We start from the raw sequence: 25,906 nt of genomic DNA on the forward strand, positions 1-25,906 counted from the left end.
TTAGCTTTGGCCCAGCTTTCTAATCTATTAAGGTAATTCTGAAGTTTGATCCTGTCCTCAGGGGTATTAGTTATTCCTCCTAATTTGGTGTCATCTGCAAATTTGATAAGTATACCCCCAATTAATTTTGAAGCCTTTGAAGTAGCTTCCCACATGGGCAGAAAAGATGGAGATCAACCAACGAGAGCTGTAATATGAAGTTTAAGGATGGGCTGAGAAATAGGTTGTTGCTGCTAAATTCAAGATAGATCAATTGAGGCTGCTTTCAAGAGAGATGCCTGTTTGCCCCTTCCCCAAATGCTAATTTTAGTGCATAGCTGGCATTGGCAAAACAGCCCCCCAGGCTGTTCACACACATCCGGAGACGCAGTTTCTTTACTTCAGCACTGAAACATCAGATGATGGCTTCCTCGGGTACAGAGCTGCCACAGTTTTAACAATAACAAAAATAATGTTCATTTTACTCTCAGCAACATTTTTCAGTGGATCCAGTAACATCCAAAATCCACTGAACAATGATACCTTTATTGGACCAACCAAAATGCACAATATACATGTTGCACACTTTGGAAGCTCCACTGACTTCTTCATCAGGCAAAGATGTTAAAAACCATACAGGAGAAAAAATGGAAGAAGTTTGTCCTAGGCCTGCATTTTGCTGGTTTTGCTCTTAGTTCAGATGTTATAGAGCGGTATATCTTGTAGGCTGGCCTTTCCTCCATCTGGCCATGTTGATACTGGGAGATTCTCAAAGTTCAAGAAATTTAACATCCATTTGCAACACAAAAAGATACTTCCTTTGCAATCCAATATGTGCCAGCCTTCAAGAGATACCCCTCCATACCATCTAGACTGAGAACAAAACAGCAAAATGCAAGCCTAGGACTAACATCTTCATCCCCCCCTTTGGTTTTTAACCAATGAGGAAGACTTCGAAAACATGCAAAATGTATTTTGTGCATTCTTAGCCCAATATCACTGTTTGGTGGATTTTGGATGTTACTGAATTTGCTTTATGGCCAACATAGCTACCCCTGGAATTTTTCAGTGGAGTCAGTTCATGCACACTGATGCCATGCATTCAGATAATGTTTCTGTGCAAAGCAGCATAAAATGGGGAAGAAAGAGATGTTCATCTATCGATACAGTTTCTTCACAGCCAAGTGTATTACATCAGATGTTTATTCAGGATCTGCCATTTCCCAGATCTTTCAGGAGCAGACAGATGGGGTACAGGCATGAGGAGGAAAGGGTGGCAGGGAAACGAATATTATGATGCAGTAGTAGCAGCAGCTAGACTACATATTTTGTCACTCAGGGAGCCATGTTGCAAATGAGGCTGTGTGTGTTTTCTCAGCTATTTATATTGACGACTGCCTTCAAGTCATGTTTTATTTATGGTAACCCTAAGGTGAAGCTATCCTGGGGTTTTCTTGGCAAGATTTGTTCAAAGGAGGTTTGCCATTGCCTTCCCCTGCGGCTGTGACTTGCCCAACCTTACCCAGTGGGTTCCATGGCTGAACTGGGCATTGAACCCTGATCTCCAGAATCATAGTCCAGCACTCAAACCACTACACCTCACTATTTGTTCCACGTTAATCAGCTCCCCTGAATAAAACTTGTAGGTGTGCACTCACCTTTACATCAGAAAAACAGGTATGTAGAAAGGCCTAATACACAGTAGAGAATTGTGCTAAGTTCAAGTCCTCTCCCTCAAGACATACTTTGTTCTTAAATTATTTATTTTATTTCCTATGTACTAATTTCAATTGAAGAAGCATCTTGTTTGGTCTGGCCTCCCAATAGCTGCTTTTGCCACTAGTCAAGGTTGGAGTTAGTCCAGGTGGCAGAGGGTTCTGTAGGCCTTGTAATGGCCAGATCGATCCTGTAAAGATGTCCACATCTATTACTTCTGTGATATTCGGTAATTTTCCCAAATATGGTACAACTTTTATCACTACAAAAGAAGAAACAGCATGGTTCTCCCTACTAATCATAGCAACTGGGTCAGGGCTGGGGAACTTTGGCCTACCCCAAGTTGCCAGAATCCAAATCCCATCAACCCCACCAACCATAGTTATAGTACATGATGATGGAAGTTAGGGCCCACCTAACTTTAGGTGGTTCTTTGTGTTAGAACTAAGATTCATGTGCTACCCAAGGAGATTGTAGGGCAACCTCTGCCTTCTCCTAGGATGATGTGCAATGTAGGAGCAAGCATGTGCAAATGCAACTCTATTGTGTAGCTTGTGTGCCTTCGAGTCATTTCTGACTTATGGCAACCCTAAGACAACCCTATCATGGGTTTTTCTTGGCAAGGTTTTTTCAGATGAGGTTTGTCCTTGCCTTCCCCTGAGTCTGAGAGAATGTGACTTGCCCAGGGTCTCCCAATTGGTTTCATGGCTCAGCAGAAAACTGAATCCTGGTCTCTAGAGCCATAGTCCAACATTCAAACCACTACACCATGTTTGCTTCCGATTCCAGTACTATTTACAGTGGAGTTACAAAAGAGGATAAGAAGAATAGCAACATTTTACCTTACACACTTTACACTCTTTAATGAAAAGAAGACAGAAAAAAATTGGTTTAGTCTCTTGCACTGACAAAGAATACCCCAATAACACTTTCCCAGACTAGAATCTTTAATTTCCTGGAGAGATTTCCACTGTCACAACAGAACTTTTAAGTAGTGACCATAGGAGTAGTTGCCAGAAAACAATGATTGCAGCCAGAGCAGTGTCCACTCAGAGCCAATGTCTTCATAGCAATCACATCTACTAGAATAGGCAGCCTGGTCTCATTGAAGGACATTGAACCACTTGACAAAAGACTATATCCTATTAAATTCAAATGAATGTCCATCCATACACTGGTCTTTTCCTTCCTTCCTTCCTTTCTTTCTTTCTTTTAGCTATAATATCATTGTAGGTGATCCATCTCCCTTTGCAAGATTTCCCTGTTGTATAGATAGCCTCTAGAACAGAGGTCCACCTTGGAATTTTATTATTATGGTGTGTGTGTGTTTCTTATTTTTGTTCCATATTTTGAATAGAGCTTTCCTTATTACATGTTTATTAAATTTTTTACAGTTTGTGACATCATAACAAAGGTAAGTGTGCCACCCTCTTTCCAAACCATCACTTTCTAGAGCAAGAAGTCTTTTTTCTTTTAGAGTTATCCAATCTTTAATCCAAATAAATGCACTGGCATTATAATAAGTTTGCAGATTTGATAAACAGATTCCTCCTTTATCTTTACAGTCCTGAGGTGCTCGCATTTTTTATCCTTGGCTTCCTGGCTTGCCAGATAAATTCTTTTATATCTTTGGACCAGATTTTAAATGGTTTATTTGTTGTGATTATAGAATCATAGAATCGTAGAGTTGGAAGAGACCGCAAGGGCTATCCAGTCCAACCCCCTGCCATGCAGGAAATCTAAATCAAAGCATCCCCAGAGACAGTTGAAGGGATGGGAGGGTGAGGAAAGAGGAGGAACGGGCAAGTGTGCCCACGGAGAGAGCTCTGCATGCCAGAGAGGGCACATGTGCCATTAGTTCGCCCCAACTGCCCAATAATAATAATAATAATAATAAAGGCCTGTTACAGACTGCCAAAATAAAGCTGCTTCGGGTCTCTTTGGAGGTATGCTATTTAAATGATGCATGGGTCCTAAGAGTCCGGAGGTCGCGCCAAAGCCACACTCCATTCCTAAGCACTGGAGTGCAACTTTGGTGCAGCTTCTGGATTCTTAGGGTGCATGGATCATTTAAATAGCATACCTCCAAAGAGACTTGAAGCAGCTTTATTTTGGCAGTCTGTAACAGGCCATAGTTTATTTATACCTCCTGCCTCTCCCACGGATCGAAGCAAGATTACAACCTTAAAAGACACTTAGTACAATTTACAATCAATACAACAATAAAATACTAACACTGAATTTACCAAGAATTCCTATTAGTTCTCTAAAAATTACAATTCGTCCATTAGCCAACAGTCAGAGTCAAGGAAGAGCAGTCGTCATAACCTTTTTATATGGAATTCAGTGGATAAGCCCGCCGGAAGAGATCCGTTTTGAGTACCTTCTTAAAGGCCTCTAAGGTAGTAATGAGATAGATCTCTTCAGAATCTTGCTGAAAACCAGGGAATGGATGAGGCTTTCAATGATACCCAAACTTTGGTCCACCATATGTTTTGGAATTCAGCTCCCAGAATTCCTGACTGTTCACCAAGCTGGCTGGGGCATCTGGGAGCTGAAATCCAAAACACTTGGAGGGCCAAAGTTTGAGAATCCATGGATGGGTCTTCTGCACACAACACAACCCATGTCGAAGGCTTTGTATGGGGTAGGCAACTTCCTTTCTTGATCTTTGCTCTGCTTAGCTGTTCAACTCTCCTCCACTCTTCCTCCAGACTATACTCCTCTCCTGAGTCAAGTCTCTCCAAATTCCAGTTCACATCCAAAGCAAACTTCTCATCCACTCCTTTGGGTTCTGTCACAGCCTCTCTATAAGCTCTCGGTTTTTGCTGCATTCCTGCCTGCCTTTTCTCTTTCTCTGCTTCTGTACACAATTACCCAAGCACTACATGTTCCTCTGTAAAGAGGTACAGCACTGACATGCACACTGTTAACCCTTCTGATCAGCATTGTTTATCAGTGTGTTTATTTTTAAAGCTGATTTTTGGCTTTAATGGCATTAGAACATATTTTCCCTCTGAATCTTAAAACAATCATTTAAAATAGATGTAATAGTACTTGAAGGGAAAATGTTAATGTTTTTTAAAAATGTATACACACTGTGCATCTCCTCTCAGCCCCATACTGTTTAATCTACCTTTGCCTGAGATATAGGTCCAAAACAGACTGCAGAAATAATCCAGTTTGAGACCACTTTAATTGCTCTGGCTCAGTGCTAGGGAATCCTGGGAATTGTAGTTTATTGTGGCACCAGAGCTCTCTGACAGAGAAGGTTGAATGTCTCACAAAACTACAGTTCCCAGAATCACCAAACACTGAGCCAGGGCAGTTAAAGCGGTCTTAAACTTAATTGTTTCTGCAGTCTGTTTTGGACCATGTTTTCCATTTCTTATATATGTTCCATTTAAAACTTAGCTCAGTTGAAAATTCCTTAGTCATCCATCCTGGTTTCTTGAGACATCTCCCATTTAAAACATCCATCTAAGGAAGTAGGCTCAAGTCTAGGAAAGTTCACACTACCAACCTCTTTCTTTCATTTAGTCTCAAGATCCCTTTGCATACTGATTTTGCAGACTAACACAGCTATGACCTGTTACAGACTGCCAAAATAAAGCTGCTTTGGGTATCTTTGGAGGTATGCTCTTTAAATGACGCATGGGTCCTAAGAGTCCGGAGGTCGCACCAAAGCCACACTCCATTCCTAAGCCCTGGAGTGCAGCTTTGGTGCAGCTTCCGGATTCTTAGGGTGCATGCATCATTTAAACAGCATACCTCCAAAGAGACTTGAAGCAGCTTTATTTTGGCAGTCTGTAACAGGCCTATGTCTTTGAATGTTCTCATACTGATAATCCCTTCCCTTCAGGGCAAATGACTGCTTTTAGTATTTAACATCTCACTGTGGATACAAATTTCTAAGGAGGCAGGAGTTCCTGATTTTGGGTCCATATTTTAGACGACGTTTTCCCTCCACCCAGCAGGATAAAACATTTAGTGTTTTTGCAGTGGATTTTTTCAAATAATAATTTGGACATAAATCTGAGACGAGTTGTGTGTGAACTGGAACAACTGTTCTATTCTGAGCCACCCCAGCAGAGCCCATGCTCCCCCGTTGTTTTGTTTCTGCTAATCAGACAAGCACAAGATGCTATTTTCTGCCTTGGTGTAAGCATCTCAAAGTCACGGGGTTCCTGTTAACGGTTCTGGGCCAGCAATGAAGACTGACTCCTATGTCACCCCAGCCGCCTTCTCTTCAGAATCACACCAAGAGTTGTATGTACTCCCCTCCCTCCAGTTTCCAATGGGACGTGTAAAATAACACACACAGCCTCCTAGAATTTCCTGTCCACATTCCTGAAACCAGAGGAGCCCCATAGGTGTTTGCAATTTCCTTACTTGCTTCTATCAACACTTAAAAAACAGTGTCATTCTTAGTAACTCTTCTTCCTCACCCCCCCCCCCCCGCCCCTGCGTTCCAGCACATCATTTAGTCTGAAGGTTCAAAAAGGCCTTCAATGAAGAATTCATCTTTAATCACAATTGGAATGTAGTAATAGAGGGGTATACTGCAACCTATTTCAGAGAAACAGAGCAAACAGGAGAGGAGGAGGAGGAACATTACATGCCAAGAATGTCTACACCTGTGAAGAGATCCATGACTTAAATCCTGGAAACCAGGATGAGTGCATCTCAGTAAAAACTAAGGAAGACAGAAACAACTCTGTCATTTTGGAGGTAAGACTGAGGACTTGAATGATGCCTTCATGGAACAGATGACCAAACATTCAGAAAGGAGAGTGGTAGCAGTAATGGGGCATTTCAACTATTCTGACATCCTGATATTAGTTGGAAGTCAAACTCTGCCAAGCCCATGTTTAAAAATCGGAAGGGATGTCATACTGAAGATGGAGCAAGCTTGTTTTCTGCTGCTCTAGAGAATGGAGCAATGGATGCAAAATCCAGGAAAAGAGATTCCACCTAAACATTAGGAAAAACTTCCTGACAGTAAGAGCTGTTGGCAAGTGGAATACGCTCCCTCGAAAAGTGGTTGTGTCTCCCTTCTTTAGAGGTTTTTAAAGAGGCTAGATGGCCATCTGTCAGGGGTGCTTTGACTGTGCATTCCTGCATGACAGAAGAGGGTTGGATTGGATGGCCCTTGAGGTCACTTCAAACTCCACGATTCTGTGATTCTATTATCAACCCATGGCCTGCCAGGAGTGGAGGTTCAATTGGCTCTTCTTTTAAACAGCAATGGGAGGTCTTGATACCATGTGCAATTATAACTGTATGAGAGTGTTAGCTATAAAAAAAACTTGCTCACAAAACGACTTTTCTCAGCTCTACCCCAGACATTCCCAACGCTGGCCAACAGTGAGATTTTGTGCAAGTTTAATCTCTTTGCCCTGAGTTCTCATCACTATATTCATAGAATCATGGATCTGGAAGAGACCACAAGGGCCAACCCTCTGCCATGCAGGAAATCACAATCACAACGTTCTTTGACTAGATGAACTTAGTAGCACTTTCTGCCCTGGTCACCACATTCCGAAGGCTCAGCAATAGTCTTCTCCCTCCCTCCTCTCTTCTGCAAAGTGTTTGGCATCAACTTATCCTCTCCTGATAGCTGGGCTCTACTGAATGTCTCCCTGGACACACGTCTTGCTTCTGTATCTAAAAGATTTCTTGCCCAGTTCTCACAGACGCTGGGAGGTTAGTTTTTCCATGCTGAGCCACAAGCTCTTCATCTTATCTGTCTCTATTTTTGTTCCTGCGTAACACAGAAGTGCGTGCTAAGATGGTAGTGGGAAAGCTCTCCTTGCCTTTTTCCTGCTTTACATCTTGCTACAATCACTCCCACTATCCCCTCTTCTCTAGAATTCCTCAGTTTGCTCCATTTTTGCACCAAAGGACCCATCCATCAAAATGTCTTTCTCCCCAGTGTTTAGGGGAGAAAGCCAAGTGGAGCGCTCAACAATCTAACAGGAAAGGGAAACACTGGTGATTCTGAAATACTGATGCAGAGCAAGCAGCAGGACTGTAACAAAAATAAGGCATAGCTGAAGTTAGGTCTTTGCATTTGTTAAAAGTCTGGATGTGTTTGTAGAGCCATTATGTTTTGATAAAAGCAAGACAAAAATCTAAGGGAGGGGTTATAAAGAGAGAAATACCTTAGCCCAGGCAGACAGCAAACAAGGACTGGGGACACCCACTACTCAGCCATGCTTTTTGACTTCTACTCTTTCAGCCAAAGCTGTCCCCATTTGTGAGCTTCCACTCTCAGCAACAAAAACTAAAAATGTGACTCATTCAAAAGTGGAAATGCAAGTTCTTAGGATTTACCTTAGGATTTCAGTTTGTTTTCCATCTCAGTGTTTATGGTATGATTATACCTTGTGTGGATTTCAAGGTTCACCGCAAGCAATGAAATGAGAATTCATTAGCAGTCATTTTTAAAAAAGAACAGAATCAGTTTATTCACATGTTTTTTTAAAACTGCATTATAAATAAAATGTTTACAACTTCCTTCATTGAGGAGCAAGACAGACAAAAAATCAAGGCTGAATTATGCACCTTAGATGTGGCCACGGCACAAAGATTCACACTAGGAGATATTGGAGCAAGATAGGAAACAATAGAACCCTTATCCAGAGAAGAGGGTAGGAGTACATTTTGGATCCAAATAGTTGTAGCTTTGGTTATAGGAAGGTAACTGAGTCCTAGTACTGATCATTTGCTCTCCACTTTTAAGAAGGAGCAGAAACCTTCATCTTCAGGTCCTTGTTTGGTAAAGCAAGAGGAAAAGAATGTGTGAAGAGAAACAAATGGGGGGCCTCATATGTCCCAATGGCCTTGTGCCTATAAAAGTCTCTGAAAACGTTTTTTAAAGGATGAATGTAGAACAGATTCAGGTCTGTCTGCACACATTTGCCTGCTTTAGTACAGTTTGGTTTACTGAATGGGCAGCTTTAAAAACAGAATTGCACCTCCAATTAAATGCTGTTCCTTCACCCATAAAAAGGGTTGAAACAGCAAGCTTTAAAAATTAGATGTGATGGGTGAGGATTGCAGGGGTTTGGGATGGCTGAAAATGTTGGGGATGCAGTTCTTGCATCCTCTGTGGCTGTTCCCTTCTGGTTTGACATGGAAGTGATTTTAAACAGTGTACTTATAAACACTAAGCCAAATCAGGGAGCCCATATAAACATAAAAGACGGATCAATCCTGGGCAATTTTCATGAAATACTCTCCACCAGTTTCAAGTAAATCTGGACTTTCTCTAGTTAAAAAACAAAACAAAACCCAAATTTTTCATCAATGCACCATTTCTCATCCAAATACTCCATTCTGCCCCTGTGATGGGAGTCCTGCAGAAGAAGAATGCTACTCAGCACAGCAAAGCCTAGATTCAGTTCTACCCTGGAGAGGGAAACTTCCTTCAGCTTTTTGATTGTGGAGATGGGGCAGAGGCACTAGAAGGAAGAAAGGGGCACTCATGGAGGCGTATCTTCTTAAGAAACAAGACATACAAACAGCCCCAGATGGCATTTGGGCAAAGAGAAGTAAACAGGCCCTCCCCCTGCAAACTATGCCCTAGAAGGCACTGCTGTGATTACATAAATTTTATCCCTGCTCTAGAAAGGTTTTAGTAAGAGGCATGTTAAATAGAAAAAGATCTTTGGCCTGTGTTGGAAAGGTAAAACAAGTTGAGGATTCCAGAAGGTAGCTGATAGGTAGACAGCCATCCCCTGGTGACCAGCTATATAAAATGGCATTTAGAGTGTCTGTGAAGGAAGTGAACAGCAGAGCCAAATCCCAGGCTTCAGACTACATTCTTGAGTGGGCAGATCAACTCCTGGTCTGGTCACCTCTTAAGGCCAGGCACAGGACCTGGATGTCCTAAGTTTTTAAATTACTCCAAGATATTACTACCTTCTTCCCTGAGTTAGAAATTAATTCCAAAACATAGGCCAGTCATTCTTGTTGACCCATGAATAGCTGGCTGCTCCAAATTGTTGGCGGTCAAAAGGACAGTGCAACACGTAACAAGAGAAAGATGGGAAGAGAGCCTGAGCCTCTCAGCTAAACCCAGCTCTCCAAGAGACAAAGACACAGAACCCACAGTGTTTAAGTCCTCAACTACAGTCTCTGGAAGTGCAATGCCCATATGCATAAAGCAAATTTGACTTCAGTCAAGAAGATCTGCAGAGCGCCCGATCTGGAAGTTGCACAGTCAGAAGCTTCCTGAGATGGAGCACAGCCCTCAGCAGGGCAGTACGTGGGAGGTCAGATCATTCCCAGCACCCTCTTCCTCACATAGTCTCTTTCCTGTTGGAGTGACAAGACTGGTAGGCCTCACAAGCTGAAACAAGTCTGGAATGGCACAGAAAGAAATTCCAAATCCCAGTGTTACTTCCCAGTGCAGAGCAACATGTCCACAGAATGGCTGAAATCTAGAGCAATGTACAGTTGGTGGCCCTTTCCAGCACTGGGTCTCTGTGGTTCAGATGGTCCATTTCAATGGTGCATCTCCTTTCCTAGGCTTCAATCTTCCTCAGACTCAATCTGTTGAAGGAGTTTCTGAAAGAAAAATAAGTAGAACAGCAGGATTACTTTATTTATGAAGGTTTCAGCCCTAGCAGGCCTTTAAAAGGAATCTATTCTATGCTGGGTGTCACAGGCAGATCAGCCAATCTGCAAACTAACAGTTTAAATCGATAGACCAGAAAACCAAGCCACTAAAACCACAAGCCCAGCCTCTAGGCCTACTGCCCTCATAAAAGGGATTTAATGTTTCCAAAATATTGTGCAGCAAAGATTAACTCTAATATATTAAGCAGAAGAGTTTTAAGAAGCTTCTTCAAAACTTGTGTGCAGGACAGTGGTGAGATAGGTGGATGTGTGCACAGAAGGGAACCTGGAGGGATTTGCCCTAACAGATGGTTCTGTTTGCCTTCAGCGGTTAGACTGGTTATCACTGGATGCCACTCAACAAGTTTCCCTTTTCTAGCCAAAGGTAAGATATAAACATAGTGAATTAAGAAAGAAACTATTTACCTTTTAGGAGGTAACTCCTATTAAGAGTTAAAATTCTACACTGAATAATTACTATAAAGGTGCATTTGAGGTTGGAATCCGTGAAAACAAAAGGTAAGAAACATGTGTTATGTTTTGTGACACAAAAGAGCTATATGACAATCTATAGCTCTAGAAACCTTCCAACAAGAACAACATATTGTACTAAGATTATTTTCATATTCAACCAAGATTATTTTCATATTCAATGAAATTATGGTGACCAGAAGAACAGGGGTGGTTGATGAAGTTTTGGCAGCTGCCTTTGGCAAAACTGCCCACTATCCTGAAAGCACCTTGTGACCACCTCTTTATTGCCCATGCCATGGAGGCTCACCTGTGTACAGAAAGAGGAGCAATGGGGTTGTAGAGTTGAGGGATTTTGCGGTTGAGAAGTGGGTGCAGGGCTTCTTTCAGGCGCTGGTAGTTCCTTTCTAGCTCTCGGAGGAACTCACGTTGATCTGGTCCAATCAGGGTCTTACTCTTGCGGAGGGCATCTTCACACCTAAAAAGGCAGTGGTGGCAAGAGAATTCATGGTAGCACTAGCTCAGGGCCAGGGATTGGAAAAGTTATATGTTTGGGCTACAACCCCTGACCAGGGCTGAACTTAAGAATTTTTCTCTCTCCTCTCTTTGAATACAGACCACAGGCATGACAAGTTACTATTTGGGGCAATCTAGATGATCTCATCTTTAGTGGAATTGCCATCAGATCTTTGTTTAAAGAAATGACAATGGGACAACACAGCCTATCATTACAACCAAATCACTACTCTGCAGAGAAATGTGTGGCCAGGGCAATTCAGACACAGCAAATCACTCAGGCTGCAATCCTATATTTCTTGCTTGGGAGGAAGTCTTGTTGAACTGAATAAGTAGAAATACACAGGATTGCTGTTAATCAATTAGAAACAGATCACCCTGGCAGCTGGTGACCACCAGGATAGTAAGGTTTAGCCATCTAAAATATCTGTTGATGGTACCATCTTTTCAGAAGTTATCCTTCACTTTCTCTTATAGTGGTTGTCAGCTTTATAATCAGTTCCAAAACTGTTCAGGGAAGTAGTAGAACTTTTCTGAGCTGAAGTTGTCAGGTGCTAGCTGTCCAACCATTGTTACTTTGTTAGGTTACTATATTTTATGTTGCTGCCAAAAATACTTTTCACTGTATTTTAAACTAAACACATTTCCCCTAGATTATTTTAATGTTTCTGTTAGCAGTCTCAGGATCCTTCAGGTAAAAACAAGAGTATTGATCTAATAGAGAAGATCAACCTGAGCTCTTATTTTCTAGGGGAGCTAATTTAATAATTTATAAGTCAGTCTCCTAACCATGATGCTACAGGAGCTCTCTGAACTGGAATTCACATTAGTCTCTGATGGGTTCATTTAGCAGGCGGGTCAGACCACAGTTTCTACAAGTATTTAGTCGTACAGTTATGATTCCTGAAACATAATCACTGGAAATCTTAACAGTGATGTCTTGCCCCACATGGAGATTATTTCAGTGGCACATGGAAACAGCAGTTGCTTTGAGGGCCTCTTAAACACCAAGGATCTAACCTCCCCTCCCCAAAACATTAAGAAACCACATTTAAGCACAAGATTTGGCTGCCAGGAATGTATAGGATAGAGAACATGGCTAGGCCAGGCCCAGAGTTTTAAAGGTTTGAGAAAATACTGCCTAAAGTTATGACTAACTATGAGAAAATTAAGAGTTTTGTTTCTTCAAAGGAATTGTATTAACAGTCACACAGGAATGGCAAGGGAGAAACAGATGGAGGTCAAAGTAATCAAGAGGTTAAAGATGTATCTAGTTTTTTGTTCTTCAGTAGTAAGAGCAGTGTTCCCAACAGACTGGGAACATGCTTGGGACCTGAAGGCTCATAGAGAAGATGTAACTAAAGAATCATTTTAGATTATATACCTAATAAAGACCCAGAACATGGAAAAGTTTCTTTCTGGAAGGTTACAATTTCCAGAAACCACTAGCCAACATGGCCACTGGAAGTTTTGGCTGGTGGGTTCTGGAAGCATAGTCCAAAACAGGAATTTCTCCCAGTTCTGCTTGGACCCTGACATTATCTTCAGAAGTTTCTTTCCATCCATCCTCACCAGCTGAGACCCATATGATCCATACGTTACACAAAATGAGATATAGATGCTAGTGAAGAAAGGGATATTCCAATGATGGAAAGTGTGTCCCATCTCTTTTTTGTGGTATTTTCATCACCAGGTGAAATCTCCTCTCCCCCTTGAGAATTCTGAACTGAGCTTTGGCTCTGTTGGATATTTGTCGTGACACCATGTACACTTCTATGCTGTTGTATCTCTCCTGCTGAAACTGGTATTCTAAATGTTTTAGGCTAGAATCTGTACACTATTTGTATTATTTTGTGACCATTAATTTTAACACTGACTCTTTCAAGCCATCTAGACTACCCTGTTACCAGGTTGGGCACAAATGAGATTCTTGGTAACATGAAGGCAAGGTGTGGCTTCAGGCACCTGCACATGCACAAATACCTCTTGGTGAAATCTTTGAAGCAGAGCCGCAACTTATTGTGGTGCCGATACAGCTTGGGGTCATCAGGGATCTCAGCCAGGAACACCTGTGCCACTTCCAGTGGGCCCTGAAACATAACAGGCCATGGGGTCAAAATGGGGCAGGGAGGTCCTGACTCCATTTGGAGCTTGAGAGAAGAGGCAGTGCTCTTAAAACCTCACTACTTCCCACCCTACATACAACCTGTTGCACAATCTGATAATCCACGCTTAGACATTATGATGGTGCAAAGGTTCTTCAATCCCATGTTTCCTCCCCCTGCTCTCAGCATCAGTTTTAACCTAAAATGGCTGCTCTGTCTTTTCTAGGATTAGACTCTGTTCTCATTCCACTCCCTGATCTCACTCCATAGGCTCTGTCCACAATAAATAAATTCTTCCTATTCAATAGTTACCTGGTTGACTATGGTGCCAACACATCCCTGAAGCACCATCTGCAACATTTTGGCATCAGGTGGATCCTGGTGGGTGGCAAAAGCCAGCTCCTGGGTCTTCTTCTGCATGTCCTCAATGGCAACCTCAATTGGGATGAGAATAATCTGGGGACAGAGACCAAACATTGGAAACACAAACAGTAAATCCTGTGCACCCAGGGATGTATTTTATTTTAAAAAATAACACAAAACAATCCAAATCAAGTAAAATAGAATTCTGTGATCTGCACATATTACACAAACTGTGCATATCTGTATGACCACTTTTTTATCATTTGTTCTGCAATGTTTGTTATTTTGCATACAGTAATTTGTTCTGGTTTTGTCTGTCACATCAGGAGCAGCCTAGAAGCTTTAGAGAACACCGAATCCAACTCCTGCTCACTTTTCCAGCAATCAAAATATTATGTGCCCACTTTGAGAGTTCATTGGGACTGTGGGCTCACTTACTTTTGAGCTTATATCTACTGCCACAGAGGTTACAATGATTCTCAGCAAATTGAAGGCAGATGTGGTCAAGAAAGAATCCCAACAAGCTGAATTTTGTATTATGTATTGCATTCTATACTTTTTTCATCCCCCAAAACTGCAGCACACAAGCTCTGTATGCTCCTTGCTCACATGCCTCCAAATACTCCTCCCCACCTGCCCCAAAGTACCTCCTCCTTGTGGATGACATTGATGCGGGTTTTGATGTAGGGGAAAGCATGTGAAGTGGTGAGCAAAGTTTTGCGCTTGAACTGCTCATGGAGATCACCATGTGCTCGTCCATCCAATGTGAACGGTGTACAAAACATGAAGGTGCGCAGGTTGTAGTTCTTGTCAAAATACGTGACACGATCCTTCAACTCATACGTGTCAAAAAATGGTTCCACGTAAGTCAACTGGATGTATGCCTGTGGCAGGAAAGACAGGACAGTGGCAGGGAAAAGTCAGCAAGTGCTTCCCATGAGCTCAGATTATCTTTTGAACTATCAGTATAATATGCTAGGCCCATGGGGCTGTGGGAGAGAATCACCTTCCACCAAACTCACACCTGGACAGGCATGAGAAAAGCAAGGAGACTGGAGCCCTTTCTTGACTCTTGCTAATCCCATTATTACCCTAGAATTTCAGATGCCTAGAGACAGTGCTATATGTTTGTCAACAGTGCATTCAATCATTTCTATTCTGTATGCAGGGCAGCGGAGAAAGAATATATTAACTCAGGTCCACTGCTTAGAAAAGACTCCTTTTGTGGACAAAAAGACTGTGCAGACCGGCAAGAAAACCCGGCCTACGGGCAGAGTTGGAGGGTAGTGTCCACATGACGCACACCCTAGCTCTACCCCCAGGCCAGCATGACACTGCGCCCTGCACCACATGACACAGCACCAAAGAAGCACCGTAAAGCCATGGTGCTATGGCTATCACGCCCTTTGCAGGCTCCAAAATGGAGCCACTTTTTGTGGCTCTTTTTTGTGCCCTGCAAAGGCCAGATTGGGGACACGGCGTGCAGTCGCTGCGGCCCTGATCTGGCTGTAAAAGGGGTGACGAGGCCACCCCTTAGGGGTGGTCTGCATAGCCCCTAAAACTCCCTAAATCTCTGTTACTACAAGTTACAGTACTCAATCTGAATGGAGGATTATAGGAGTTGTAAACCAAAATGTAACTTTCCCAAGCTTTGTTCAGGTCTCAGAATGTCCAGTGGTCAGCCTGAAAGAATCTCTCTGCCTGTAGCTCCATAGCCTGTTATGCAATTCAGTTCCAAACCACTTGGGGCATTTTTGGTAGTTATTCCAGCCCAACAAGGGTCACAGATCAGTGCTTCAGTGCCTTTACAGTGATCAGCTGACTAATGCAACACACTTGGATGCAAGAGAAAAACTACCTTGTTGGGATCCAGTTTTGCCTTGTCAACAGGGTTTGAGCCTTTGATGATTTCTACCATTTCATGCCCAAAGCGCTCCGCATAAAACTCCTGCAGAGGGAAGGGAAACAAAGAAGTGGTTTAGGGCAAAGCAAAAGGGACAGAGAAAGTTCCGGATGCCTGCAGCTGTTCAGACCAAGGAAAATCCCTTGCAGCTGTCATGGAATAAGAATTATTCTGTGCTTCTCAGGGCAAAATCAGACACTGTCTGTGTTTATTAAACATGCATTTACCAACTTTGCTGAGAACGGGGCAGGGTAGGTCCACTTACATTTAAAAGTAAGCATATGTGATGGAAGCAAGGCCCCCCCTCCTTTTTTGCTCACTTTGGCCTGTTACAGACTGCCAAAATAAAACTGCTACAGGTCTCTTTGGAGGTATGCTGTTTAAATGATGCATGCATCCTAAGAATCTGGAAGCTGCACCAAAGCTGCACTCCAGTGCTTAGGAATGGAGTGTGGCTTTGGCGCGACCTCCAGACTCTTAGGACCCAAGCATCATTTAAATAGCATACCTCCAAAGAGACCCAAAGCAGCTTTATTTTGGCAGTATGTAACAGGCCATACTTTCAGTCATTTTCCCTGGCCCAGCACCGACACCAGAAGCAAGTAGTGTGGGAGAAAACAGTAGTGTGGGAGAAATTAGGACCTGAGATTTGCAGGACAGGGGTGGAAGCTTCTCCTCCTAAACTTATTTCATTAAAAAAGAGACCCATCCACCTCTCTACTTGCTGAATGGGCAAGTGCATGTTTCACAACACAGAGATTATTTTGGTTTAGCCCTCAAAGTAAATGATAAGAAAAGACTTAGGACCCAAGGCTGGGAACTACATGGACCATGGCTGATTATAGTCTTGGGAGACTCCATCAGCAATGTTCTGGCTCCAGAGCCACAGCCTTTTCCTTTACAGTCATTTTGGCTGTGCTTGGACGGCAGGTGGGCCGAGGACCAATGCTGTCAAGGCTAAAGAGAGAGAAAGAAACATGCATTTCTGAAGTGGAGAGACTGTGAAGGAAAGGAGTTCCAACCGGTAGACTGAATGCAGACTGCAAACCACCCGCAATGACAATCGGGAATGTAGATTCATCAGGGTGGTGGTCTGTAATTGCTGGATTTTATAAAAGAAGAACAAAAAGGAACTGCTTGTTCTAAGTTACAGTTCCTGTATACAGTACTGCTTCAGTCATATTAACCACTACTACACTATCTTCAACAAGATGAGATGTGACAAACTGAATGCTTAGAAACATAGAAGCCAAATATTGGCAGAACTGTCAACTAAGGACAAACCCTTTTACACAGAATGAAACTTTTAAATGAAGAGAGGATAATGTTAACTGAACAGAATGCCTTCTCCTACATCCTCCTTGGCTCCCTCTACGGTTCCCAGCAGTGTCACTTTAGATCAAGGTGGGTAACTGTGGTAGATCCAGGGGCACGTTTTCTGACCTAAGGACACTCCAGGGGCCACACAAACTATCAAAAATGCAAATAAAAACAAAATCTGAAATGGACAGAAGTTCACTTCTGATTTGAAAAACAGGGTATTGAAAAATGCAAAGGGGGGATTTGCAACCTATTTAAAAAGTGACCTTTTTTAAAGGAAGGGTCAGGAGGAATCTAGAAGGGGTCAAGGGGCTCTGGGAGGCCACATTTGACTCAGGAGCTATACTTTGCCCACCCCTGCTTAGATGGTGAGAGCCAGCATAGTGTAGTGGTTTCAGCATTGGACTACAATTCTGGAAACCAGGGTTCGAATTTCAGCTCGACCATGGAAATCCACTGGGTGACCCTGGGCAAGTCACTCTCAGCCTCAGAGAAATGCAAAGGCAAAGCCCCTCTGAAAAAAGTTTCAAAGAAAATCCTGTGACAGGTTTACCTTAAGGTGGAAATGGCTTGAAGGCACACAATCACACAGCTTTAAATGGAAAGCTCCCCTGAGAGAAGCCAGTATTCATTCATTCATTCATTCATTCATTCCCTCACTATAAAGCAGGAGGCCCACTGTGGAGGCTATCTAAATACTAAATAGCAGGTAACCTACATGGAATTCAACCAGTCTGAACAACATATAAGCCTACACTACACTGAGCACATATCTGCCTGTAAGCTAAGGCAGGCAGTGTGCCAGGTGTACAAGCAAAACAGTACATGCGAACATACTTATTAACCTCAGCAACTGAATCCACCTGAGCTCTATGTTGCCCTGCCCTGATCTACACCCTCGTTCCCTCCTGCCAGGCATTACATTCCCTCCACTCGTGCTCACCTTACTACTTGACTCATGCATCTTACAAGGACAGATAATGATCACCAATTAGCAGACATTAATCCTCTTTTGCCGGCCATCAGCACAGAACAATACACATGCAAATCACTCCTGCATTCCCAGGCTCACACAGTATATATACATCCAACTTTTTCCAGGCAAAGCATTCTCTAAACATGCCAGCCACAGATGCTGGCGAAACGTCAGGAAGAAACTCTTCTGGAACATGGCCACATAGCCTGAAAAACCCACAAAAAACTCACAAGGACACTTTCACTCTTACCTCAAGTCGGTGAGATATTTCAGCCAATTTGGTGATTGAGGGTTCCTTGTAAACAAACTCTTGCTCATCCAGGTCTCCAAACTTCGAGCCATAAAAGCCAACCCGGAAGTATGTTCCAAACATTCTCTACATGACCTAAAGGGATAGAATGAAAGGCACTATGAGAAAAGGTGTGGCAGTTTGTAAACTGACAGTAAGCACAACATATTCAGCCTTGGGGTTTGGTTCCAAGATCCCCCGTGGATAACAAATTCCGTGGATGCTCAAGTCCCATTAAATATAATGACATAGCAAAATGGTGTCCCTTATAAAAAATGGAAAATCAAAGTTTGATATTTGAAATTTATACTTTTTTTGAACATTTTGAAACCATGGATGCTTGAATCCACGTATAAAAAAATCTGTGTATAAGAAGGGCCAACTGTACTCCCAGAGCTTCTCTTCCTGGAATTTTGCATATCCAGAAATAACAAATAAAAAACCTGTTACTTGAGAGCCAGAAAATGACATTTTTGTTCCTATTTTAATTAGGTCCACAATGAACTATCACAGTGACTAGTAAAATTATTTAGGGTGTTCACATGGGGATAAAGGACAAATACAGTGATCTGAAACAACAGGTTACAACTAATATAATTACGGTATCTATATAACAAGCTACCCTTTGGGAAAGAAAGAAGGGAATGAAGGTGTAACAAAGGCACATATCAAAAGTGGTTATTTTATTGGTGTAACATCAATATATTCTAATTGCTTTTAACAAGCATTTTAAAAATCATGTTGACAGTGATTTTTCATGTTTTATGCCCTTCTCTTATCACTTTTAATCTATCACTCAACCTCAAATTAATGCATAATGAAAAGTGTAATGCAGACTTGTTTTTAAAGCACTGTGACAAGTAATAATGAAGTCGTTTCAAAGTACAATAATGAGTAATAGAAATCAAATACTTTCAAAAAAGTAACTTTTCCCAGACTGGGCAAACTCTATTATCCGTCTCCCTGAAACCTACAATGGTTGGCCTGATCAAGTTCTGCAGTTTTAGTGTCTCCCCTAGTTATTCCTCCCCAAATCATTTCTAGTGAGACTGATATAGTTCACTGCTCCTCCCTGCTAAATTTCCATGGTGTTTTAACTTACCAAGTCAAGGCAGGACCAAGAGGAGTTGGCAGGATCAGTAAAATGAGTAGGAAGCAAAACAAGAAAGAGGCGTTAGAAAGAGTATGGCATATACTGGAATACAGCAAATGCCACAAAAGAATGGAACAGAAGATGGAGAACTGACTTAATGTTTTGTTCTACAAAGGCCATATATTACTAAGATCATCTCTTATGGTGGTGACAGTAGTTCCTAAGGATATGTGCAGACAAATCTCCAGAAACCTCTAGCTGGTGTACCAGACCATCTCTTACACACATCTTATCATAAAAGTGTGGGGTGGGGGTGTGGGATCTGAATATTTGCAAGAAATATATGCATACACCGAACTCAGGACTAGTACATTCCTCTCTAGGAATAAGCCACTCTAATACACAACTGACATCATAAAGATGAAATCTTTTTAAGTGAACCAGCATTCAGTTTAAGTATTTTAGCAGTTTATAATACAATATGATCAAAGAATGAAAATTAAAATGTTTAAAGTGATCTTATAAGACTGGAAAAGACCCACTCATTAACATCAGAGTTCAAGATCCTTGTATAAACAGATATTGGAGAGGCAGAGAATAGAAGATGCACAGCCACTGATTTCCCAGCACATTTAACAGCATTTGCAAGCAATTTAACTTAATGGTATGGTCTGTATAAAAAGGTTGTATTAGCTGCTCCTGGCTGTAACTGCATGTTTTAACTGACCACCCTTTAAGGCATAGAAAGGATGCTCCACAACTCTGATTGATGAACTAGATCTCAGCTGTGTGTGGCCCTGAGTAGGACTGCTAAACCCCCAGTCTTGGAGAAAGATTGTTGTTCCTACTAACAGTTAACAGACAGAGCAAAATGCACCATACCAACTGCAGACTGGTGTGGTGGTGTTTTCCTCCCCAGTGGAACACTGCCAGGAAATTATGAAGTCAATCGGCTTATCAGCATGAGCTTTTTGAAAAGGGCCAAACCTGCACAGGATGTGGTGGTGGTGCTGGCGGTAGAAAATCTGCACTACAGAAAGCCGCCATGCAAGGCACACTTCAAGCACAAAGAGGAATTCCTCGCCAAAGCCAATCAGCATAATGAAAACGGTGTGCAAATATATATACATTTCTGTTCCGGCAATGTGATCTCAAATATGTTATCTCATATTTGACTTGATACGGTATTTGGTCTTTTTAACTTGTTGCCTGCTTGTTTTATCTAATTCTATCTTGTATTATTATCTATTGTTTTATATGTATGTTGTTATTATCCTGTAGAATGTACGCCTTTGGCAGGTTTCATTTTTATTGATTTCATTGATTGTATGAATAATAATAATAATAATAATAATAATAATAATCTCATATACTGAACTAATTGCCCAGCATCAGCCTACACCCAGTGTACTAAATGAAGAAATACCAAAGAGCTAGGAGGGTCTCTCCAGAGTGCACAGGGACATTTTCCAAAGCCCTCTGGTGCCTTCCTGCCACACAGTGGTGCTCCTTCTTCATATACTATATACTTCATATACCATCACTGTGATCTTCTTTGTACCTAAATGACTACCTTATGCATGCCCAGGTCTTGTGTAAGGAGATAAATTAAAGATATCTTTTTGCAAACATTTGCAGGCATGTAGCTGGAGAAGGAAAAAAACAGTACAGATGTGGAACTACTGTCATGAAAGACACTTTCACAAAATCATAGAGTTGGAAGAGACCAAAAGGGCCATCCAGTCCAATCCCCAATTCAGAAACTTTGACAGCACTGTGTGTGTGTATTTTAACTGTGGAGATCAATACCATTTGAAGGCATGCATACAGATTTTCCAGTCAGTGACCATGCACAAGAAAGATCTGGGACGCCATTCTTTGTTCTTTGAAACTACAGGAAATGATTTGTGATAAGCAAACAGAAGAAGGGCAGAAATGACTACGAAGTAAGACAGCATGCACAATCACACAAACACAGATAAAGAAAAAGCAAGATTTATGGTAGCCTACCTCCCAGCCAGAGGCCTGATTGACAGGACAAAGGGGACAAGCAGGAGGACAAAGAAAACAGGAAGAAGGTAGTTAATTTATTTGAAACTCAGAATGCTATAGCCACAAGGTGAACATTGGTTTGATATGAACGTAACAATGTTTTTTCCATACCAGTAAAGGGGAAAGGTAGAGGAACTCTGCAATGCAACCCCCTCCCTGCCTGCTCCTGCTAGTACTTGGAGCATTTAAAAAGTAGGCAAGTAGAGCTTAGTTCTCTTTGTGAAGAAAGGCCTTTTATAGGTATCACTTGATATCATATGCAAGAACTAGCTATACAGACTAGCACAGTGAAAACCAACTTCAGATCCTAAAATACATTATTATTATTATTATTATTATTATTATTATTATTATTATTATTCCAGAACTGACAGAGCCGGTCTTTATTTATTGAAGAATAAAGTAAACCTAAACGAAATTAGTGGCATTCAATTTTGCTCGCACTTTATAATATGAGACTCATGTGTCTTGGCTTTGAACATAAGGCTAACCCACTAGGCCTTACCTCTACCCAAGGGCTGGGAAATGGTACTTTTGAGGACTGCAACTCTCAGAATGTCCACAGGCCATAAGGCATTCTGGAAGCTATGGTTGAAAGAAGTAGGATTTCAAAGACCTGGGACTGCCCCATAAACCTGAGAATTCTGGGCTCTCAAGCACTTCTTACTGTGATACCCATTCTGCCTTCTGAGATTGAAAAGGGGTCTGAGAGAGGCAGAGGTAATGGTCTCCAGCTCAACAAAGGGGGTAATGATGCTTCTCATTGTACTGTCATAGGGGCAGGGATTCTTTCATGAGCTGTTAGTCCAACTCTCTGCCATACATCAGAACTACCCACACATCTGAAAATGCCACCCCCACTCAAATTACAGTGTGTCAGAGTTTGCGGGGGGTTTGGAAAAGGAAACACCATGCCAGAAGCAGATACCCAATTCAGAAAGTTTCCTCAGCAGAAGGTTTTCGAGCTGACGCTATAGCTAGTGGAATCATCCAGCTTCTTGGTTCTAGTTGCGACAGATTCTGACCTGCATATCCACTTTATATTTACTTCTTCTGGAATGGGTAGTAAAATGAGAGTATGGACGTGGCTGGGCAAGCACCCAGGAAAAGAAGAGTTCATGCGGGCTCCCTGCCCCCCTTCCCCCCAAATAAGCACTGCCACAAGAGGCTGTTTTTACTCACTTGGTTGGTGATCTTGCTGAAGGCATCTTGCAGTTTGCCGTGCAGCATTGCCAGCTTCTTGAAGTCACGATTAGCTTCATGGATGGGAATGAGGATCTTGTAGACCTCATTGACAGCCTCGTAAAGTCCACCCTGAAGAGAGTGAGAAAATGGATCAAGCCACTGAAAATAGACAGGATCACTTGAGCAATTAGGGCAGACCTGGGCCTTTGAAAAGCAAGTGGCAACAAATCCAGATGGCAAAAATGAGGGACAATGGAGGTACACAGAGGTGTTCAGGCTGGTGCCTGGAAGCAGCTAGCCATTTCAAAGAGTATCAAGCAGGGTGACAGAAGCTGGGAAAATAGCCTTTGGGGCTGTAACTCCAAGAAAGACACAACTAACACAGCAGCAGCCATGTTGGCTGGGCAATTCTGAGTGGTATAGATCAAAAATTATTTTGTTTCCAAGCTATGATAGGCCTAAACAATATGTGACTCTTCAGATGTTATTGGACTATCATTCCCACCAGCGCAAGGCTGAAGAGTTAATGTTGAGAGAAGATGGGAAGTGCAATCCACTAACATTTAGAGGGCAAAAAGTTTCCTTTCCCTGGCTTATGAATACTCCAGCGTGCACCCACACGATGAAATGACCAGAGTGGAAGTGAGCAGCTTCAAAGGTCCCCAGTGGCTCCAGGTATCATTTGACTCTTGTAGGGAACTGAAACCACAGGGTTCCACTTCTGTATCCTCAGCAGTGATGTGACTGTGATACAGCACCTGGCAGACCAACTTCCAACAGTCAACAGAGCAGAGGGAGGCACACATGGGAGGCCAGATATGCCTAATAATTGGGGAACAATCTATTGCAGAAGGACACTGCCTGTGTATTTTCAACAGTCCTCCATAGGCGTATGCCAGAAATCTGGCAATGAAGGGAAACAAATAGTACTGTAAGTAGACTTGGGACCAGGCAGAAAGTTTAGTGTGCAGGTTTGCCAAAAGCCAGTCATTATTCTTTTCTAAGGTTGGTGGAGAATCCTTTAAGAATTATTTTTTTAGTCCTATAAGAAGTATTAATTATATTATTTATATAATTAGTTGATGTTGGAATTCCAACCAGCCTCTCAATCCAGCTATGGAGAATGAATTATGCACATTGATATATTTGTTCTTAATTGCTAGGCCAGCTTTGACTTATGATGACTCTAGCAAACTCAAGGCTGTGCCTTCCTTGACTGAGTCTATCCACTTATAATGTGGTTCTCCTGCTGCCTCCCACTTGACTCCCACATTGCCATCTTTTCTAATGAGTCATGTCATTTTGTGATATTTTTTATTTTCAACTGCCTCATCATCGGGTTTTTGTGGTAAAAGCCATTCAGAAGTGGTTTACCAGAACCAACTTCTGAGCAGTACTTATAAAAGTTAGGCCTTGAGCAAACCACTCTCTCTCAGCTTCAGAGGAGCGCAATGACAACTCGCCTCCTGAAGAAACTTTTCAAGAAACCCCTAGCTCACCTTAGGATCGTTATAAATCGGAAACAACATGAAGGCACACAACAACAACAACAACAAATTGTCATTGCTGTTACTTCTGAGAGATCCTCTGCCAGTGTCAGCTCAGTAGCTGTTTGGTACATTTAGTCTGCCTCCTCTGCAAAAGCTTGTCTGACATGGGAGACCTCTCCAGCAGCACTGGTCCCATAAGCATAGCCTCTTGCCTTACAGAAGTGTGCAATCCCACCACCATGGAAAGGAAATGCCATGGTGGGACATTAATATTACTTTACACTAATTATGCACAATTAACTAATAACTGAAATTTTGTGCCCTGAGATATCTGTAGACTTTTTGTTTTGTTCATAAGAAAGGGCTCAGTAAAAAGAACTCAGCCATCCTGCACCTAGTTCCATTTGCTTAATTTTCACTGAAATAAAATGGGACCAGGATGCTACAAAAAAAAGCATGAACATACTGCTGAGAAATGGTAAAAACAATACCACTGAAGCCAAAATACATCTCTTTCTTGAGAAAAGGCACCCAGATGTGCAATGGCACATTTGCTACAGTACAAACTGAAAGTCTGGAAACAATCACAGTACATTGGTTTAAGCCATAACATGTGGCAACAATGGTCAGAACTAACAGAAAATAGCAACAGTGTCAGGGTGGGGCAGAAGACCAGTTATGAAACTGGAAGGCAAAAATTTGGGAAGGGTCCTCTATTTGACCATTTAAAAAACAGTCCAGAGCATCCAAGTTTCTAAAAGATAGCAGGTTTCTCTTCCTAGTACTAAAACAAAGTTGGGCAAAGACCTGTGGGCAGTATGTGGTCTCTGAAGCCCTCAACCTCATTCCTATTTATTTATTTTATTTTTTAAAAATAGCATGATCTTTGGACAATTTTTGTCCCCAGATCTCATAGACACCTCCCCAAATTGTGTGAAAAACATGAAAATATCCAGCCCCAACAAGCATCGCAGAACCCCATACTACTCTCAATATCTCTTTTTCCTTTGCTATTCCTTGTAAGTGATTTGACTTTACTTCACTTCCTGTTGCTATTTTGGGAAGGGCAGGAGAGGAAGCTGAGGTATTTGGATGGGGGAAGAGGGTGGGTAGGGGAAGAATATTGGCTCCTTTCCCTCCACCGGCCTCCTCCCCAAATGCTAAAAGGAAGGAGAAGAGCTCAGTCTGTGCTTAAGAAGCTCTCCTCCTATGGTACTTGAAACCAAGAGATTTCCAGACTGTGGGATTCGGCTTCTTCCAGAGGAGGCAGAGGTTTCCACTCTCAGATACAGAGAGTGCTTTCATGTGCTATCCTATCCCATCCTCCAAGCCCTCAAGAGTGCCATATGTTAAGCCCAGCTCACCATAGTAAATGAGGAAGCTGCTTGCTCAAGTAACCCTACAAGCCCCTGCTCAGTGAAATACTTTCCAGAGCAGATGCCCTCTTCATCAGGGGAGAGGACGTCATCCGAGACAGCAGACTCTTCCAGCACATTGGAGGAGATGTTCTTGGAAAAAGAAGAGAAGTTACTGTAAGAGGAAGAACAGCCCTCGAGCTGGACAAAGCATGAATTTAGACTATCAAGGGAGCGAGTGAGGAAAGGGTGGCCTGCACGTTGATTGTAACTTTCAAGACAGTTTCTCTGGACTCCCAAAATCCCTGTCCCCCTCCCTTTTGGATAGGGAGTGCTCGACATAGTGGGGGAAACGTTGCTGTGCCCCTCCAGATATTTTAGGTTTAGGGAGACCTTTTTAAAAAATAGAACTGACTTCCAATTCAGTTCCTAATTATTATTACTGTTGTTGTTGTTGTCATTGTTGTT

The 25,906-nt window shown here is 42.2% G+C and overlaps 2 protein-coding genes across 2 annotated transcripts in view; one reads left to right on the forward strand and one right to left on the reverse strand.

Moving 5' to 3' along the window:
• The window catches only part of KANK2 (KN motif and ankyrin repeat domains 2), a 198,076-nt gene that overhangs the window by 23,764 nt on the left and 148,406 nt on the right, over positions 1-25,906 (forward strand). The gene's annotated exons all lie outside the window — the stretch shown is intronic.
• LOC121921700 (dedicator of cytokinesis protein 7-like) lies at positions 8,136-25,795 on the reverse strand. Its single transcript, XM_042450149.1, has 10 exons — positions 25,448-25,795; positions 22,591-22,722; positions 21,367-21,381; positions 18,225-18,350; positions 15,634-15,723; positions 14,423-14,659; positions 13,725-13,868; positions 13,291-13,397; positions 11,102-11,269; positions 8,136-10,269 (listed from the first exon to the last, which is right to left on the reverse strand). Exons 1-10 carry the CDS (start codon positions 25,778-25,780, stop codon positions 10,227-10,229), a joined length of 1,395 nt encoding a protein of 464 aa, XP_042306083.1. The 5' UTR covers positions 25,781-25,795; the 3' UTR covers positions 8,136-10,226.

This window comes from Sceloporus undulatus, chromosome 2 (genome assembly GCF_019175285.1).
Source record: "Sceloporus undulatus isolate JIND9_A2432 ecotype Alabama chromosome 2, SceUnd_v1.1, whole genome shotgun sequence".
NCBI lineage: Eukaryota > Metazoa > Chordata > Lepidosauria > Squamata > Phrynosomatidae > Sceloporus > Sceloporus undulatus.

What these genes read in the sequence shown, in the direction of transcription:
- LOC121921700 (XM_042450149.1), bottom strand. Translation starts at nt 25,780, where the DNA reads ATGTCGAGCACTCCCTATCCAAAAGGGAGGGGGACAGGGATTTTGGGA. An exon ending in CAAAACTGGATCCCAACAAG is followed by an intron (nt 14,660 to 15,633) that starts GTAGTTTTTCTC and finishes TTCCTGCCACAG; the next exon opens with GCATACATCCAGTTGACTTA. An exon ending in TTGGCACCATAGTCAACCAG is followed by an intron (nt 13,398 to 13,724) that starts GTAACTATTGAA and finishes GTTATGTTTCAG; the next exon opens with GGCCCACTGGAAGTGGCACA.